This window comes from Brassica rapa, chromosome A04 (genome assembly GCF_000309985.2).
Source record: "Brassica rapa cultivar Chiifu-401-42 chromosome A04, CAAS_Brap_v3.01, whole genome shotgun sequence".
Lineage (NCBI taxonomy): Eukaryota > Viridiplantae > Streptophyta > Magnoliopsida > Brassicales > Brassicaceae > Brassica > Brassica rapa.
The window spans coordinates 11,662,759-11,683,116 of NC_024798.2; the positions used below are offsets into that span (position 1 = coordinate 11,662,759).

General features: G+C 31.1%; 3 protein-coding genes, 1 long non-coding RNA gene and 1 pseudogene across 6 annotated transcripts; 2 read left to right on the forward strand and 3 right to left on the reverse strand.

The window, feature by feature from the left end:
• Positions 1–2,287: 2,287 nt before the first annotated feature.
• On the reverse strand, positions 2,288–5,295 carry LOC117133564 (proline-rich receptor-like protein kinase PERK9). Its single transcript, XM_033290064.1, has 2 exons — positions 4,504–5,295; positions 2,288–4,255 (listed from the first exon to the last, which is right to left on the reverse strand). Exon 2 carries the CDS (start codon positions 4,079–4,081, stop codon positions 2,861–2,863), a length of 1,221 nt encoding a protein of 406 aa, XP_033145955.1. The 5' UTR covers positions 4,082–4,255; positions 4,504–5,295; the 3' UTR covers positions 2,288–2,860.
• Positions 5,296–5,848: 553 nt separating this feature from the next.
• On the forward strand, positions 5,849–13,507 carry LOC117133566. The gene is made up of 2 exons (XR_004457443.1): positions 5,849–6,613; positions 8,666–13,507. It is a non-coding gene; the product is annotated as an uncharacterized LOC117133566 (long non-coding RNA).
• On the reverse strand, positions 13,202–15,449 carry LOC103864224 (putative F-box/LRR-repeat protein 23). Of its 3 annotated transcripts, none has more exons than XM_033290068.1 (5): positions 15,088–15,449; positions 14,041–14,990; positions 13,763–13,953; positions 13,521–13,672; positions 13,202–13,376 (listed from the first exon to the last, which is right to left on the reverse strand). In XM_033290068.1, exons 1-2 carry the CDS (start codon positions 15,402–15,404, stop codon positions 14,606–14,608), a joined length of 702 nt encoding a protein of 233 aa, XP_033145959.1. In that variant the 5' UTR covers positions 15,405–15,449; the 3' UTR covers positions 13,202–13,376; positions 13,521–13,672; positions 13,763–13,953; positions 14,041–14,605. The 3 variants fall into 3 exon arrangements, with proteins under 3 accessions (XP_033145959.1, XP_009140229.1, XP_033145958.1); XM_033290067.1 differs by having other exon boundaries at positions 13,206–13,429; XM_009141981.3 differs by having other exon boundaries at positions 13,521–13,953.
• A 260-nt stretch (positions 15,450–15,709) lies between these two features.
• Positions 15,710–17,662, reverse strand: LOC103864414 (annotated as a pseudogene).
• LOC103864413 (heat stress transcription factor A-1d) lies at positions 15,734–16,108 on the forward strand. The gene has a single exon (XM_009142164.1). It carries the CDS (start codon positions 15,734–15,736, stop codon positions 16,106–16,108), a length of 375 nt encoding a protein of 124 aa, XP_009140412.1.
• Positions 17,663–20,358: the final 2,696 nt, after the last annotated feature.

Genomic DNA, 20,358 nt, shown 5'->3' on the forward strand with positions numbered 1-20,358 from the left:
AAATTTTGGTATTTGAAGAATTGAAACCTAATCCGATCAGAATCGAATTATTTTTAATATATATAAAAACATCCAGGATATATATGATACTTTTAAGTTCGCATAAATGCTTGAAAATATATACAAATAATTAAACGTAAATATCTTAAATAGTTAAAAATACTCAAAACTCCAAAAATACTTAAGTAATTATTAATTCTCTATCCAAATATTTAAACCAAACCTATTTAAATTGGTTATTCAAATCAAAACCAAATCCTCAAAGATATGAACTGAACACGAAATCCCAAAAAACCCGAAAACGAACCCGAACGCCCACCCATAATCACTATTATATATATATCCATATATGTGTTATCAAAGGTTACAAAATATGTGTTATCCTATAATTAATCGTATTTTATACGTACCATCAAATAAATTTTCTTATAATTAATAATATTTTATACGTACAATCATATAAATAATCACATATATTATATTTTAAAAATTTAATGTGAAATATAAAAACCATAATTTAAGTTGGTGTTTGAAATTGGGCTTTGTATTGTATTTTTATTATATATATTGGAAACATTTTTATAATAGTTACTGGAAAATATGTTGGTAAAAATCAAATTTTGAATATATGTATATTTTTGAATGAATTTTTGATATAAATCAATTTTAAATTATTATTTTGATTTGAATATATATATTAAGTAACATAGACCCATTACTTTTTAATATAATGTAATGGACTTTCAATTTTTTTATTAGCATAAACCCATTATTTTTTTTCTAACTTACTACTATTCATGTTTCCAAACAGTACTATTTTTTAAACTACTATCCATATTGCCAAACAATCTCATTTTGTACTTGAGTTTTAATAAGATAGATAAGTCTCAGTGTTTATGACTCATGCTCGATTCATTTATGGCTTAATTTTTTATTTAGTTTTTTTTAAAAATATATACTAGATTTTGACCCGTGCAACCGCACGGGTGTTTGTTTTCAATTTTCTATACATAAATTATTGTTTTAAAACATAAGTGATATATATTTTTAATGTTAATCATATACTTAAATATTTATAAACTATTTCAAATATAACAATTTTATAATTTACATGTTATAATTAATTAATTTTTTAAACCTTATGTATTTGCTTCTTCTTATTATATATTTATCTTATTGTATTTGCATTTAGTTATTAAGCAAATTAATATATTCATGAGAAAATATATTTAAAAAATATTTTGTATTTAATTTATGCTAAATTCTGATCCGCATTTCAAAACTGAATTTTTTTTACCAATATTTTTATGCTTATTCATTTTAGATAATTTATTATTGTATTTATAAAAGTGTAAGATATGTTAATTTTTAGACATGTATTATATAGTTTGTTAATTTTAAGTCGTTCTATCATCATATTATATTTTAAATAAATAGTTTATATTTATGAAAATAAAATTTATAAATTTATCAATTGAATATAATTTTATCATATTTATTTTAGTATAATAATTATATTTTAACATGATCATGACTATAAAAGTAGATAAAATAGGATATAATTTATTTATTTTAATTTCTAAACTATAACTTAAAATACATTAAGTTATTGTTTAAATATTACACAGATTTATTAGAATTTTTAAAATGTAATATATAAATATATATATTATATTTAAAATGAAAATATATTATGATTAAAGTAGTTACAAAGATTTTATATTATTAACTTTAAAGAAATACATGTTAATTTTTATACATGTATTATATAGTTTGATAATGTTAACCCATCGTACCAACATATTAGATTTTATTTTTGAACATAAATATTTTATAATTACGAAAATAAAATATATAAATATATAAATTTAATACAATTTTATTATATTTAGATCAATATAATAATTTTAATTTAATATGATTGATTATGATTATATAATAACTAAAATATTATAGATTTTTTATTTTTCATTTTATATAACTGAATATATTAATGTATAATAATATTTTAAACTAATTTCGAAATTAATAAAAATATTTAAATATAATTTTAAAAATGAAGATCTTGTAAAAGTCTTTTAAAACAGATTTGTTAGCATTTTAAAATAAATATATTTATATTTAAATTTAAAAGATATCAAAAGATACTATGATTAAAATATTTTTAAAATTATATTTATTATTAGTCTGAATTAAAATATAGTATGAATTTCTATGAATAGGTTCATTAGGTCCATTTTAAAAAAATCACACATGAATTAAGGTTGTGACTTCTGTTTTAATATATAAGATTTTGTGAGTTTATTAATATATATATATATATATATTTATATATATATATATATATTATTGAATTAGGGTAAAAGGAACATGAAAAAATCATATTTGATAAATTCTCTAAACCTGAACAATTTATTCTAATTTCCTGAAACTCTTCTGAGCCTGAACAATTTATATGTCTAATATCCCGAGACTCTTCTTTCAATTATAACCTTTCATTTTTTATTGTTACAATTTTTTGTTTCCTTTCTTAGGATAATATTAGTGATACAAAAATAAATGAAAGTATCCATTTTTGGTTAAGTTTTTCTTGTTTTTAACATGTAATTGTTGCATGAAAAGAAAACCCTAGGCTTAGAACAACGCCCTTAACGTTGACGACTTGACGCTAGTATGTATAATGATAATATGATGGATTCTTTTTTGTATATATATACACTAGCACGTGTGGTAAATCAAACATTATCATCCAGCGAAATGAAGAATAAGTAGAAACATAGTGGACGATAAATAAAGGAAACCATTACGATAATATTGTTTTTTCAAATATATTTTATCAACGTCAAGTGTTTGTTTGTTTTTAACGTCCAGTGTTACTCCTGAAACGAGCAAAGATGTAAACGATAGCTACAACTAGGAACATAATGATAGCAAAGTGGGGAGGAAACATGGGCATATTAGCTAAGTAAGCGGAGATGACGATTAGAAAGACTGAGAGACGATCTAAAACGAAAGCCAGAACTGGACGTGTTCGGGGAAACACCGCGTTCGCCAAAAGGAAGAGAGAGAAAGCTGCCTGGTTGAGGAAGCATTGGATATGGATGCTGGTGCTTAGGTTTGGGCGTTGAGACCACGTCGATGTGTAGCTTGGTCCAACAGCAAGGAAATAGGTTAGAACGCATAAGCTTAGACGGTCCATTGCGTGGAATTCACGTGGAAGTGGGCCAGGTGATGCAGAAATCCTAATGGAAGGAGATGTTGGTGGAAGTGAGTGAGCCGCCGACTGAAAAAATAGCTGAAACATCTGAAATAGAAGAGTCTGAATACTCTGACTTGGTGGGTCCGACCATTGAAAACGTTGCTGGATCATCGGACATGGCAGGGTCAAGTTCCTCTGGCTTAGTAGATCCGACCAGTGAAAAAATTGCTGGAACATCGTAAATGGAAGGGTCAGGTTATTTTGACTTGGTGGGTCCGACCAGTGAAAGAATTGTTGGATCATCGGAAATGGAACGGTCTGGTTCCTTTGACTTGGTGGATCCGACGACTGAGAAGCTCGCTGGTACACTAGAATCGAGATGGTATCATCGAGTGGAGGTGGGTGACTCGGAGACTGAGACTGAGGAATCGTGTTACTATGTTGTTCTTCCTGAGTTGGGTGAGACGGAACTGAATGAGACTGATTGTTACTCCAACCCGGTGGAGGTGGATGAGCGGGAAATGGAGGAACCCTCATAGGAAACTGAGGGTTCAGGTAGTTCTGACCGGGAAGAGTTGAGTGCATGGGCGAATGAGTGTTTTGTTCTTGCTGGGTTAGGTGACTAGGAGGTGGAGGAACCCTCACCATAAATGGAAGAATGGGGTTGAGTGGATGTTCTGGCTGGGTTGGGTAAGCCGGAGATGACGAAGTCTGATTGCTCTGACTCGGTGGAGTTGAGTGGCCGAGCAACTCAGAACCCATTTCGTTCACCGGAAATGAAGGGTTTGGATTGCTCTGATTTGTTGGTGGTTGATGACTAGAACATACACGACCATGCGAACCGAGGGCAATGAATACCAAAATGATAATACGAAAAATCATGTTTGGAAAATGTATAGAGAGAGTTGATTGAAATGAATGTGCAATATAGTTTTTTTTCCTCCTTCTATATATAGCCGCGTGGGGACACGCAGTAGCTAGCACATACGAAACTTCCTACCCCTTTCCTTCACAAATGTTTGTTATTTTTGAGAAAGGGTTCTTTCCTGCACGAATGTTTTTTTTTTTTTTTTTTTTTGCTAACCGAGTATCCTGGCCCCACCGAGGTGGTCCAGACTAGAGACCGAAGTGAGCAAGGACGCTGCCAGGGCGTCACCATGTGGCTCACCGTGTAACGGTCTTCGGTCTCGGATGCTGCAGCCCATATGTAAATTCCGCAGTGGCCAAGGCTCGAACCCAGGGGCGGGCACTCCAGCTGGAGCTCCTATACCACTAGACCAAAGCAACTTGGTTCCTGCACGAATGTTTGGATGATATGTTCTTCTTTTCGTTAATTGAAACGAACGCTGCAGTTTAAATTTTAATAAACTTACTAGATTGTCACCCGGGTTTTCAAAACACAAAATTTAAGTTTAATAATTTTTTTTTACATTTCTGTTTATATATGTTTTTTTTTGTTTTTTTTGTTGATAAATATTTTATCTTTTATGAAAAAATATTAATTCTAAAAATAAAATATGTTCATTTCGTTGACTGCTTAAAATATGTTCATTTCGTTGACTGCTTCCTGGTAGATGACAATCGGCCACCTGGGAGATTTAAGGTCAAAAGCTGACGTATTTTTTCTTCTTCGAATTCCCCCGCTATTATGCATATGATATACCGATATTTAAATATATTTACACAAAATAACGATAAAAGTATGAATAGTAAAGCTTTATGACAAAATAAAATATGTTCATTTCGTTGGATTTTAGTAACGTGTTACAATACTAATTTGTTAGAACTTAATAACATGATTACTAGGTTAAGATTCGCACTTTGCACAGAATAAATATTATATAAATTAATTTTATATATTATATATTGTTTTATATATTATTAAAATAATATATATATATATATATATATATATTGATAATTAAAAACTCAGTAAATATTACATATATGATTAAATTAGTGTAAACACAGAAATAAATTTTATTAATTCAAAAAAAAACTTTTTATCTATTTTATATGATATAAAATTAAGTTTTAATGATATTAACATAGATATATAGTACATTTTTAATATTGATATCTGTTAAATAATATTTTATGCTCATATTGTTTTTTGATCATTTGTATTTTTTTGTAACAAAAATTTTGAATCACAGATAACAATTTTTTTGTGGGATGTTTAATAGTTTTAGTCATTTATAATTTAAAAGACATTATGAAAAGTTTTAAAACTAAATATTAAGTTGTCAATATTTGTTTAAAATTTTATCAAAAAAAATCAAAGCAAATTTCGAAATTAAAATACATATGTATTTTTATATGGTAAATAATTTATTTTATAATATATTAATATTTATTAAAAGAGACTTCTTATTATATAATTTTGTAATCATTTATATCTTGTTATAACAAAAAAATTTAAACCATAAAAAATTCAATGTGAGATTTTTGACAATTGTAGTCATTTATATTCGTTTTTAAAAATTTTAAATATAAAATATACAGAAAAATCTAAAATTTTACTATATAGTTAATATGGTTGTTTAATTTATTTTAATATGTTAAAATTTTAAAAATGATAGAGAATAGACTAATTTTTATCAAATCATTATTATTCAAAATCATTAATCATATATACTTTAGCCATATTTGATAATTCCCTTATTTTTATTTAAGAAAACAGTGAACAACATTAATAATAAAAAACTTATTATATATTTTGATGGACCAACATATTTTTAAAGATTTTAAAAATAATTATGGTGATAATATGTGGCTACAAAAAATGTTATAATACTTTTCTTTTAATATATATGGGATGTGATGTAAAAGAAGATGTCAAAAAGTAACATGATTTTGTGATATTAAAAATTTCTTTCTCTTGATATTTTATATGAAGATGTCAAAAATTTTATATGAAAAAGACAATTATTTGTGCATACAGTAATGTAATGATTTCTTTCTCTTGATATGTTTTTTTTTAAAACAGAATATCAAAATTTAATAAATTGTAACTTTAATATATTTAGCAACAACTTTGAATTTTAACAAATATATTTAAAAATATTTTTAAGATCTTGTTATAATAGAAAATAAACCATGTGTTTATTTTTGAAATATTATTTTTTTAAAATACATTATGAGTAAAATCATTAACCACAGATTTGACATTATTATTTTAAAAGAATTCTAAGAAATCAAATAGTAACGTCATGTTTCGTAAATAACACTTTAGGTAAACATTAATTATATATGATGATTATTTTGATAAGATAGATATTTTTTAATTGGTTAGTAAATTATAGTTTCAACTGACATATTATTTGTTGAACTTTTATTTGTTCAAAAGAAAATAAATTACAGGTTATTTGCTTAAAATAAAAAAACTGACAATTTATCATTTTGGCACTAAAAGTTAACTTCCTACATTTTGTAAGGCAAATAAGGAGGAATGTCAAACCATTCTTAGGATTTTAAAGGAATATGAGGCTATCTCGGGGCAACAAATAAATTTTCAGAAATCTTCAATTCAATTTGGGCATAAGATTAAAGAACCAAATCGTCAAGAATTGAGAGATGTTTTAGGAATTCAAAATATAGGAGGCATGGGATCCTATTTAGGCTTGCCAGAAAGTCTAGCAGGATCTAAGGTACAAGTATTTGGTTTTGTTCAGGAACGGTTGAATAATAGAGTTAATGGATGGACCTTTCGATTTTTTACTAAAGGAGGAAAAGAGGTAATTATTAAATCGGTAGTTACGGCTCTGCCCAACCATGTAATGTCTGTTTATCGATTACCGAAGACTACTGTTAAAAAATTAACAAGTGCAGTTGCTCAGTTTTGGTGAAGTCCAGGAGGAAGTTCTAAAGGTATGCATTGGAAATCATGGGATAAATTATGTGAAACCAAAGAAAATGCTGGGTTAGGTTTCAAGGATCTTATGGATTTTAATACGGCAATGCTTGGAAAGCAATTATGGAGACTGATTGAGAAGCCAAATACCCTTTTCTCAAGAGTCTTCAAAGGACGGTATTACAGGAATGCTTCACCCCTGGAACCGATTCAGTCTTCTTCTCCGTCATATGGCTGGAGGAGTATTATTTCTGCTAGATCTCTGGTTTGTAAAGGACTAATTAAAAGGGTGGGAACAGGTTCGTCTATCTCTGTATGGAATAATCCTTGGATCCCAGCCACTCGCCCGAGACCAGCAAACAAAAATTTTCCCAACTTTTATCCGGACCTCACAGTGGATTCCCTCATTAATTCGGAATCTCGCTCATGGAATTTACAGGCAATCAGGACTCTAGTGGATCCTACGGATGCAAAAATTATTGAAAGTATTCTTTTAAGTAGGAACCAGTTTGAGGATAGGAATGGATGGCATTTTACTACTAATGGAAAATATTCAGTCCGATCAGGTTATCAAGTGGAACGAGTCTATCCTGATAAGGAAAAACCACCAGATTTTTATGGCCCTACAGTGGATATACTTAAAGCTTTCTGTTGGAAAGTTCGGTGCCCCCCAAAAATAAGACATTTTTTATGGCAACTTCTCTCGGGATGTATATCGGTAATGAAAAATCTCAAGGCAAGAGGGATACAAGGAGATATATGTTGTGCTCGATGCGGAGATCCGGAAGAATCAATTAACCATGTATTTTTTGAATGTCCGCCGGCACGCCAAGTGTGGGCATTATCCAAGATTCCGTCGTCTCCTAATATCTTTCCTATCACCTCATTATTTGCTAATATGGATCATCTTTTTTGGAGAGTTCAGCCAAAGATGGATGACCATCAGTTTGCATGGATTTTATGGTATATTTGGAAAGCCCGAAATAACAAAGTTTTTAGTAATCTGGATATTGATCCGAGGGATACTCTTCAATTAGCTGAATTAGAATCATCACTTTGGGCAGAAGCACATGTGGGAAATGATCCTACGAGGGAGCCTTCGGTACAGACCAGTTCCTCCCTAGCAACACAAGGTCGATGGTGTTTCATAGATGGTTCATGGAAAGATAAGGATTCTTTTTCAGGGCAAGGTTGGTATAGTACTTTACAGGGGTTTGATGGTCTGTTAGGGGCAAGGAATGTAAGGGCATGTCTTTCACCCCTCCATTCGGAGGTAGAGGCTTTGATTTGGGCAATGGAATGTATGAAGAATTTAAGACAGTTACAGGTAACGTTTGCGACGGATTGTTCTCAATTGGTGAAGATGGTTTCAGAACCAGAAGAATGGCCAGCATTCGAAAGCTATTTGGAAGATATCAAACTTCTCAAAAGAAGTTTCCTCAACTCAGACATCGTTCATGTTCCTCGGACGGCGAACTTTCGGGCGGATAGCTTAGCACGCAATGCTAGGAAACAATCGTCCTTTGTCGTTCACATAGATGCGGAGTTACCAACTTGGTTTACAGAGTCAACATGAGTCTGTAAATTCTTTGCTGTCAAAAAAAAAAAAGAAGTTAACTTCCTACAAGAAAGGACTGCTTCCTGGTAGATGACAATCGGCCACCTGGGAGATTTAAGGTCAAAAGCTGACGTATTTTTTCTTCTTCGAATTCCCCCGCTATTATGCATAAGATATACCAATATTTGAATATATTTACACAAAATAACGATAAAAGTATGAATGGTAAACCTTTATGACTTACCTGTTTTACGAGCACATCCACATGGCCTACAATCTTCAACTAAGTAGGAAATCTAAAGAATAGTAATACTCTAATAAATATAGTTATTTAATTAAAATTCAATGTATATAAAAATCTGAACTACTTAGAGCACCCTTATTGGTGCAGTATGTTAAGTGAGCTTCTTAATTAAAAAAAAAATATTTTAATAAAGTTTAGTTATTAAGTTAATTTTAATGTTTTGAAAAATTTGACACATGATACTTTAAATTCAGAAGAGTATTTTAAAAGCACTCTTTTAAAAAAATTTTACTGTCTTTTTCCTAATTTCTACATTTTTTCTTTTTTTATTACTTAGATACTCATACTCATTGAGTATCAATTAATTGAGGTGCTCTTAGAATAAATGCAGTGAAAATACAAAGATGAGTTCTTAAAAAATAAATCTAAATAATACAATAAAAAGAACAAAGGAAGATAGAGGAAAAAAAAGAGAGTTGAGAAACAGAAATTTGGGAGAACTCTTCCACTACATGATATTTTATTGGACTGATTTTCTTTAAATTTAAGTTACATTTATTAAATAAATTATACCATTATAATATACTGAGGATACTATATTGAGAAACCACACTGATGATGATGTTCTTACATATAATGATATAAACACAGTATCTATATGGTATTTCAAAGTTTCTCCCTTGAAAAATTACTGCATTTCTCTATCTTACCTAGTAAGTATCTAGCTAAGTCAAAACCAATGTGTATGAGTAAGACATTCCTTTTCCCTTTTTTTTGTTGTCTTCTGGTTACCAATGTGTTCGAATAAGACTGATGTCTTAGTTAGAGTCTATGACGCGTTTGTTTACGTCATCATCCTAAACAGATTCAATCAAGACTATTACCAAACTCAAAATTTTACGTCTATATGAACCAAATAGGAAGATTGACTCCGGACACTACGTATAAGACTATCTGATTTTTTCTATTTTGAGTATGAAACACCTGTGCAATCACAATTTTTTTTATGTTTTGTATTTCTTCAAGGTTTGTTCTAATTGTTTTTGGATTATTTATTTTGAAAAAAACGTATATTAATTTGTAATCAATGACGTCTCAAGCTTTACATAGACTTTGTTAAAAATAAAATACACAATTAGTTTAATAATTTTATAAATTAATAAATTTAAAATAAGTTTTTAGAAAAATTAAATTGTTGCATTGTATAATTGAAGATTTCTATTTAAACGATAACATTCTTCTAGCTAAAGTTACTCGATACTATATTTCAAATGACAAACTAAAACTGAGAACTTATTTTTTTCGCTTTATGAGAATAATACGTGTTTGCCTGATTTTCTAGTTGGTGAAGAAAATGTTTTAGTATATATTTATAATAAAATCAGTTAATAACAAATCCGAACATTTAATCAAGTTAAATTGTAACTTTAAAACTAGAGTCTAGCCCGCATAGTAACATGTTTTAGTTCTATTTATATTAATTAAATTAAACTAAATTAAATAAATATTAAAAATGTTATTTGATTTTTGTGCTGGAATTTCAAGATAAAATGTTATTTCACATGAAAATGTTCTATAAATTTATGAAAATTTATTTTATTAAAATAGAAGTACTTTTATAAACACCCCCTTAAAACTATAATTTATAAACCAACCCTAACTAACTAATCCTAACTTTAATCACTAACTGTATTTTCTCAATTTAATACATAACTAGGTAACTTTCCTCTCCTCATGCGCGGATAAATATTTATAGTGTAAAATACATAATAATTGTTTAGTATTTTACTTTTATTTTTATAATTTAAACTGATTTATAATACATATCTAAGGAAAATAAGTAAATTTATTTTGAAATTTTAATGTTATTATCTTAATTAAACACATGACTATGATATACAAAATTTGAGTGGTTTAATTATTATATATTTGATTAATTTTGTTAATTTTGTATAGTTGATTTTTTTACATATATAAATATTTCTATAAATTTATGTATAATTCAATAGATGTAGTTTTGGAAAACAAATAGTAAAAATGAAAAACGAATTTTGTAGTTTGATTTTTTTATTTATAAATTTAAGTCATTTTGTAGTTTACATGTAAAAGATTATATATAAAATTATTCTAAACATGTTTCAAAAAATATTATTCTAAACAATAATGTATTGTTGACTTAATTAAACTTATGGTTTTGACTATTAGAGTTTAGATCAGTTTGATGATCTATAACCAGGTTTTTATGATGATTTTATATATTAATTATATTTATGATTTTGATAGTCTGATGATTTATTTAATTTATGTTTAAATCGTGATAAGATTTTGTATGATTACACTAATTGGAGTACAGAGTGACATTAACTAACATAAGAAATAATTTTGAAGTCTCATGCATGAATATGAATATTTATAAAATGATTGAATCATAATTAGTTAATATTTTGCTTTTATTTTTTATAAATTAGAAGCCGTTTTGCAATTTATTTTTATGAAAATAAAATATAAGATTATTATGTTATTTAAGATATTTGTCAAAGGGGACCTCTTAATATATATATATATATATATATATATATATATATATATATATATATATATATATATATATATATATATATATATATATATATATATATATATATATATATATGTATATATATAACTATTTTGGGCGAAATTTGCTCTTTTTCTATCTATATATATTGTGAAATTTACAAGAAGCCAATTAGACAAAAAATTGTAAGTCATAGCAAATCTCTTCAAGATAATTAAACGATGAAATCATCATAAACTCTAATCTGCATTGTGTTTGAAATCAATGTGTAGGTGGCGCAATGTCCGGACTTAAATGACGCCTAAAGCACACTATAAAAATAATATCCTTTAACTATTATTTTTTACATTTTAAGTATATAATCAGAATAATGTAAAACATTCTTAGAGCTTATTTTTTGAAAATGCATAAACATAAATTTATTACGAAAAATAAATCTCTTTTTCTACAATAACTTATATATATATAGCAACTATAAATAGTTCAGTGTTTGAGTTTGTGTTCTATTGATATTATTAATAAGCCATCTAGTTTGTTCTTAGACATAGTCGCACATATATAATTTCAATTTTTGTAGACTATAAAAAAACATGAAAAAGATGCAGAAATAGAGAAAAATAAAGACAAAATTATATGGAAGATGCAGTAACTCTTCTATTGGGAAGCAACAATTAGGATTGGGACGGATAGGGTATCCAGATAATTTTCAGGTATCCGGATCCGGATCCTTATCCGGCGGATCCATAATTTTACTATCTTTATCCGGATCCGGGGTTCTCGAATATCCGGGTGTCGGATCCTTCTAAAAATTGTAATATCCGGCGGATATCCGGATCCGGATTTGGATCCTTCAAATAAATAAAATTAATATTAATATATTAAAAATATTAAAAAAATAAAAAAATAAAAAAATATAATGTTTTTAATTATATCTATGTATAATATAACAAAATTTACATATACTATTATAAAAATGAAAATATATTAAATAAAGTTAGTTTTTATATATAGATATTACTATTTTTGAAATAGTTAATAAAACTTACGAATCCGGATATCCGGATTAAAATTAAGATATCCGGATCCGGCTTTGACGGATCCAATATTTTACTATCCGGATCTGGATTCGGCCCTTCCGAATTTTCGGATCGGATCCGGATTGAATCTCGGATAAAAATTCCAGGCCTAGCAACAATCAATCAACATACATAATTTTTAGAAGAAAAACAGATGTAATGAATAAAAACTAAACATAAATATTGTTAGAATACAGTATTCAGTAGTATAATATATGACAAAAGATACTAAAATTGTCAAAAGGAAGAAACAAATATCTTTTCCAAAATGGATCGGATCTTATTAAGATCTTCTTTCATATCTCTTTTGTTTCATTATCAAAGATTCAAAATGAAAAAATGAAACAAATAAATAAATTAAAAGAGCAAGGGTTCTAACCTACAAACTATAAGATAGAGACACAACTGAGAAGCCAGTATAATAAAGCAACTTATTATCTTTGGCGCCCCTAACTTTTATATTACCTGGCGCCTAAAGCCCTTGGTTTACGAGCTTTCGCCCAAGGCCGGTCGCAATGGAGGTTGGACCTTTTACTCAACGCACCCTGACTGTTGGTAGTTAATAGGCGGAACCAAGAGCAACATTATTGCGGGGACAAATTTTAGGTGTCTTAGCATTTTTTATTATTATTTTTAGAATAAGAGATATTGTTAAGAAACAATGTTAAATATGCAGATTATTGGTAGAAACTTTTATGTTGTCTCTTAGTAAAGAACATATAAAAGAACCCTAAATTAAGAACAACAAGAACAGAAACAACAATGTTTGCTTATATAACAGAACAACAAGAACAAGAACAGGCCACACGGTTTCAACTTAATTTTAATTGAACAACAAGAACAACAACAGGCCACTCGTTTTAATTGCCAACTTGCTTCAACATTAAATCTGCATCAACATACAGATATTACATGAGTGATAATTTCGTATGGGAAAAGAACCTGCAGACAGAATCCAAACAAAATCGATCAAACTTGCATAATCACGAAGAAAAGTATCAAAATATCAGATGAGCAAAAGATGAGACATTACGTCTCCTGGCTTGATGATAGCCTTGATTTGGCTCAGCTTAGGAGACAATGCAGTCTTAGACGCAGAGCCATTCCCAAACAGAGAAGCTTTGAGACCGAGATCATCCTTTCTCACGAGTGACCGAGATCAAAGCTACCGGGAACCCATATAACCTGATTAAGTAGAACCTCATTAGCTTCAATTGCATCAATGGCTCCTTCCAAAAGCAACTTCGTCACAACCTCATTGAAACGAGCAACAACCTTGAAAGATAAAAAACGAATCTATCAGAACTCAAAAGCCTGAAAAGGTGAAGACTTTGCGAAAGTTGGAGAGCTCAGGATGGCGAATCGAAGCCCTTCCCCTCTAATCAGCGACCCGGTAACATGTCGAACAGCGTCAGTTACGAACGACGAGCGTAGCTCCTTCTCTACAATGAGTGGTGACGCGAAACCTAAGGACAATGAATCCCCAGAATCCAAAATCAATATAAATAAAAAATAGACGAATTTGGGATGATGTAGAGTGCAAAAGTGATTACCTTTAACAGGATCACCATTGATACAATCCAACCCGCTTTCACTACCAGAAGCTCTCTCCTCCGCAGCTTCATCTCATCTCTCCTCTCCTCTGCAGCTTCATCTCGTCTCTTCGTGCCGTCGTCGGATTGGAGGTTCCAACCGGGAGAGAACTTTCGCGTGAGAGAGAGAAGAGAGAAACGACGAAGAAGGAACACACCTCCTCTGACCTTTCAAGTGCCTATACGTGTCAACAAGAAACGCCTCATCCTGTCCCTAATTAAAAGACGTTTCTTCCATAATTATGTATTTTTTATTTTATTTTCCGTCTCTTAAGGACGGCGATAATTGTGCTCTAAAGGTGTTTGTTGGACAAAGAAATTAAGTGCCAAAGAGTTTTGGTTTGCATTATGTCCAAAGGAAATGTAAAACTTTGATCTATTCAACAAGTTGAGATTTTCTAAAGCATTCTTATAGATAAACAAACACAAATCATGTACTACTATTTTGTAAGAATGTAACCTCATCAACAAAATGCAAATGTAAAATCAACTAAACCCTTCCACTCTTTCACATAACTTCTGGAAATCATCGGGGGGCAAGGTTGATGTAGCCACAATCGCGTAAATCAAGGGATTTGAGGTGAGGACAATTCTCAACAATGGCGTTTACGCCGGTGTCTGTTAACATGTTCCCAATAAGCTGGAGGTGGTGAAGACCGGGCATTGTTTTAGCAATTGCCAAAGCATCATCATCAGACTCGTCCTCCAAGTAGTAGCAACCCACATTGTTTAGCTTCAGAGTCTTGAGAAGCGGGCAGGAACGGCCTATAGATTCCAAATCCAATTCCATAAAATAGAAGTAAGAAAGTTCAAGGTGTTCAAGCAATTTGAGCTTCATGACTGCTCCCAAAAGTCCCACATCCGTTATGCCATTGCACTCAGTAAGTACAAGCTGTTTCAGGTTACTTGACCTGTATCCATACCAAAGTCATATAAAAACACAAACTATTATTTGCAACCAACACATAGACATAGAATCAGGAATCAGAGTTTTAGGGTTCGTTTCACCTGTCAGCTAGGTAGGCGAGGAGAGAATCGGTGCCGACGTACTCAATGTTGATCTCCAGCAAGCCTCCCTGGCTTAGATCAACGGCGCGACGGCACATGGCCTCCGCGGCATGATAATAATCCTTGGCTTCTTTGTATTCTCCCATGTTTGACATCTCTATTTTCCGCCACATCAGGGGGTCTTGACAGACGCGTCGCCACGATCTGCACACGTTCCGAGCGTTTCCTAGTCTATCAGGCACGCTAAGACGGTGAAGAATCGAGTAGATCAGCTCCGATGGAAGCTCCGCCCAGTTTATAAGTTTTGCGTCTTTCATCTCACCGGAGATAAAGAGGACGAATCAGTTTCTGAAGGTTAAAGTAAAGATTGTGTGACTCTCCGGGTCCCTCTCTAATTAAGTTCCTAATGATAAACTAAATTTACGAAACAAACCCAATATTTAGAGTGAATATTGGGCCTAAGCCCATGACTGTTTAACGTAGTTAGAAAAATGGAAATAGAAGAAGATAGGAAAAGGAAACCTTGTAAATTTAATCGTGACAATTGAAATCTCCCTCAGCTATAAATAAAAGCTTCTCTCTCATTCTTCTGATTTCCATTAGGGTTAAGGATGGCTCACAGATCAGCAACAGGGATTCATTCTTCATGGAGCTGTATGAGATTGTGAATGATCACTCGTTGGATGCAATCATCTCGTGGACCAACAACAGCAACAACAGTTTCATCGTTTGGGATGTCCCCCGGTTTTGCACAAAGATTCTTCCCAAATCTGTAGAGTTCGGCAGGAATTTCTCAGAGTTTGTGTCCGAGCTTCGCCATCATGGTTTTCAGAGAATCGGTTGGTTCGAGTTTGGGCATAATAACTTCGTGAGAAGTCGACCTTGGCTTTTGAAGAGGATGGTGCCGAGCAAAGCTTGGGACGACAAGTTTGGTGCTAAACTCAAAGCGAAGAGAGACAAAGCCAAAGCAAAGAAAGCTAGAGCCAAAGTTGTTCGTCTCCTGGAGAATTTACAAATCTGATTATTCTTTACGTGTAATGAAACTTGGAAATTTCCGAAACAATATTAGTTCTGTTCTATTTTCGAATTCAGTAGATGTTTGTATGATGATGATCTCTGCCTTATCTTGTCTCCAAATCTTTGATTCTTATAGTTTTATCTTTGCCTTGTGAATCACAAACCATAATAGAATACGCGCATTGGCTTACTATATGAGAACATAAAACAGGACAGTTTATAATTCACCGAGTTTTATAGAAAATAAAATCATAATAAATACTAATGTCTAGACCTACCCGAAACAGAAAAATAGTGGAAAAGTATTGCAGACACTAGAGTGGTGGTAATCAAAATACTTGGGATTCGCATTTTGATATTTTTAAACTTTTCCATCAGCTGAGATCCCTTCACATTGTCCTGCACATCATCTTGCACATCGTATTGATAGTTAAATCCAGATAGGTACTCTGATGTACTTGCAAGAGAAGAAGGACGAAGTGATACCAAATTTTCATCAAAATCAGATATAACCCAAATGTCTGAAGAGATGCAAGAGAGCTTGTTCGTCTTTGGATAATACTTGAACAACCTCTTCTTATTGTCACAGAAGAAAAAATTTCCTTCCTTACAAACCGCCACGGGCCTAAACCACACCTTAGAAGGTTCAAGGTCGCGGAGGCATAAATCTATGGTGTAAGTCATGCTCCATGTTTTTTCTTGTGCATCTATGGTCCATAGCACTAGATTCCAAACAGGGACAGTATCAGGTGTGGCTATGGCTAGACTGTATTGAAAGTTCACTAGTTGATCTAAGTCCGAGGATTCTGGCGGAACTGGGACATCACGGAACTTTTCGGTATGAAGGTCCAAAGCTAGTATGTTATCACCGTCCAGCATCTCTAACCAGTAGATGGATCCATTGACACACACAGACTTCTTCCTTGGATCCACACGATAAGGAGGCGGATTCACTATCCACCATTCCCCAATGCTCACATCAAGAATCTCACAATAAAGTTTAGGTTCAAAGAACATCCTCACTACTTTATAGTTTCCATTAACTTGGTCCTTACCAAATCCATCGCCCAATATCCAGGGAAAATATTCCACCATGGGGCTGCAATTCAGTGAAAAATATGTGATTTATATGACCTCAATGCATATATATCGTTGAAAAAAAAAGATTTACCTGCAAAGAATATGCCATCAAAGCGCCTGGTCACTGGATCAATACCGGAAGGGAAACTGATGTATTCTCCGGTCGAAGGGTTCAAAACGTTGACGAAACCTGGTACGGGGAGGCAAACCAAACCTTCACAAGTAAGCGAGGGTCTTTTTGCGTTTGCTGCAAGTAAACAGACCACCTCTATCTCCCCTGCGTCTAACTTAAATCGGTTGTCTCCTACAGCCAGGATTTTCGGGTTCTTCTTCTCAGCTTTCATACGCCTCTCCGCGAAGCTCCTCGACTCCAGGATTGATCTCCATTGTGTTGACACGGTTTTGAATCTGAGGATGGACTTCAGTGGAAGTCCAAGAATATCTCTTCCAGTAAATCATCGGGGATAATAATGTTCATAGGATTTAGGGGTTTCCTTCTCCCTGTTTGTTTTCCCTTTCGTAGACTCACAAACTTTTTGTATTTATGGACTTTTTAAGGGCGGTCCAGTGGGTACCTTCCTTTTTTAAAAACTCTTATTTCCCTCGTTTCTGTGTGAAGCGAATATAAGAAAACCAGTATTTTTTGCCTTTCTTGTCAATTAGAGCATCTTTATCTCAAAATGCTTATTGGTGGAGCTTACAAAAATAATAATAAAATAGTGGGGTGGATTCCACTAAATTGAAAAAACCGGTGCCTATGCAGTTTATATAAGCACCGATGTCATTGTGTTGTTTGCACTGTTTGCGGGCCTGCACAGTGCAGAAATCCTTTTTGAGGTGCTTTTTTTTTTTGTTGTTTAGAAACAATCCCCCGATTGGTTTATTATTTTTTTTTTTTTAAATCAGACAAAAAAAAGCACCTCAAAAAAGGTTTCTGGATTAAAGATACTCTTAACTGCCTTTTTTGCAATATCCTCTTTCATTCCCAAAAGATTGTTTCTAAATTCTTATTTATTAGTGTTCGAAAAACAGAAAATTTTCAGTTATTTATCTGAATTAGAAATATTGTATGAAATATATATATATATATATATATATATATATATATATATATATATATATAATGCTATAAATTTTTATAAATAATTAAAAATCTAAAATTTCATTTTGTGTTTTTGGTACGTGAATTTTAATGTTAATTAAATTATATTAATCTAAGTCGCTAAAAATATTTATTTTACATGATTTTGATCAAATTGTTAATAAATTCATGATTAGGTGAACCAAAAAATTATTTTAAAACATTTTATAATCATGGCATTATCTTATCTATCACATTTTTAACTTTAAGCAAAGTAATTCTAAGTTGCAAAGTTTTCATAAGTTTAATAAAAAATAACTGATTAATATTTAGTAATAAAAAAATGACGGTGGAATTGCATATGTAATTATCACATTAACTTCTCCAGCACATATTATGCATCTACTTTGTACTTGCCTTTTTCATTCTCTTCTTGTTTCTCCCATTGTCATTTCTTTCTTTTTATCACATTTTACATGCATTGCTATGTCTTCCTAATTTTCTTACATACTTTTTTTTGCCAAATATCTCTATATCACTCTAAATAATAACACAAATAATACAATCAAGATTAAAATCATTGACCAATCAAATTATAATAATTTCTTAAATTTCACCAGTGATAGACACATAAACAAAAGTCACTTAAGTCACTTCTCATTAATACGTAGGAATTTTTTTTTTAAAGTTAATAATGATTTATAAAGCATGTGTAGACTTTATAAGATTTTAGTAGTTATTATATTATATTAATCATTATTTTAAAAATATATGTAATTATATATTAAGTTTTATAAAAAAATAGTTCATTATATTAAATAGTTTATAAATATTAAAATAATTTATCAAACATTATTATTCTTTCTATAATTTTTAAAATTAGTTACCATAAGTTATTATTTGTAATATTCTTTAGCTTATTTGGCATGTGACATTTACTGGTTCTAGACTTATCTTTAATTATAGATCTAATTTAAATAAATCAAAATTAAAAATCATCGACAGTAAAATTATAGCAATTTTTAAAAACTTCACCAATGATCGCATAAAAAAGTCAATTAAGTGGTTTCTCATTTAATATACAGAAGGATCTTACCTATTAGAAGAATTCACAACTTTATATATATGTGATTTTTAAGTTAAGTCAGGCTTGGGTATTTTACCAAGACCATAAACTCGAACCAAAACCGACCCAAAAACTGGTTCAGATCAGATACGGATAATGCCATTTTATCCCATTGGATCTTGTTGTAGAATGCCCATGGGTCTTGGACCCGATCCAATCGGGTATTAATAGACCCAACTTTGAATAACCCTTAGACCTATGTTAAACCCCTAAAACCGTAAAAACCAAACTCACCCTTCAGATATATGTGTTTGTCTGTTCATTGTCTGTGATAGTTTTGGTCATATCTCTATAACTATATATAACTCAAGTTTTTTTTTATTTAACCTGGATGTATTCCGGGCCGAAGTCCAGACTAATCCCTAAGGAAGGTGCATCCCACCAATAAATTCTTTCTCCAGATATTAATTCAAATGGTCACAAAGCATGATCATATATCCGCATGGCTATACATTAAGGTAATCTGAGTAGAAACGAATTCCACTCAGCTCCCTTGGGGATACTGAAACCCCATGTACCACGCAGCCAGTGCGTGGTTACTATAACTCATGTGTTTATGAAAAGTGTATTGTTTTTTCGATATTGTATTTTTTACATGCATGCACTAATTATATTCAGTTGCGGTTAACTTGATAATGTTGATGTGAATAATGATCAAATTGCACCAAGCTTATTTCAAAATGTGCATACGAGTGCTTTGACGGCAAGAAGAGAAAGCCAACTGTGTGAGCATTGCAGTATTCATGTTGTCAACTCTCAGCAGTACGTATTTCGAAGGCAAAATGGCTCAGTTTCAGTTTCAGGTTTTAATTATGATTATATTAACTTTTTTTTGTTGTTGCTATGTTACTGAAATTGGTTTTATCTGTTCCAGGAAAGGATGAACAGATGTCTCATGGTCTGTCAAGACAAATTTGAGGCGTCAAAGCTCCATAAGAACATAATTTGATGCGCCAAAGATAGTAAA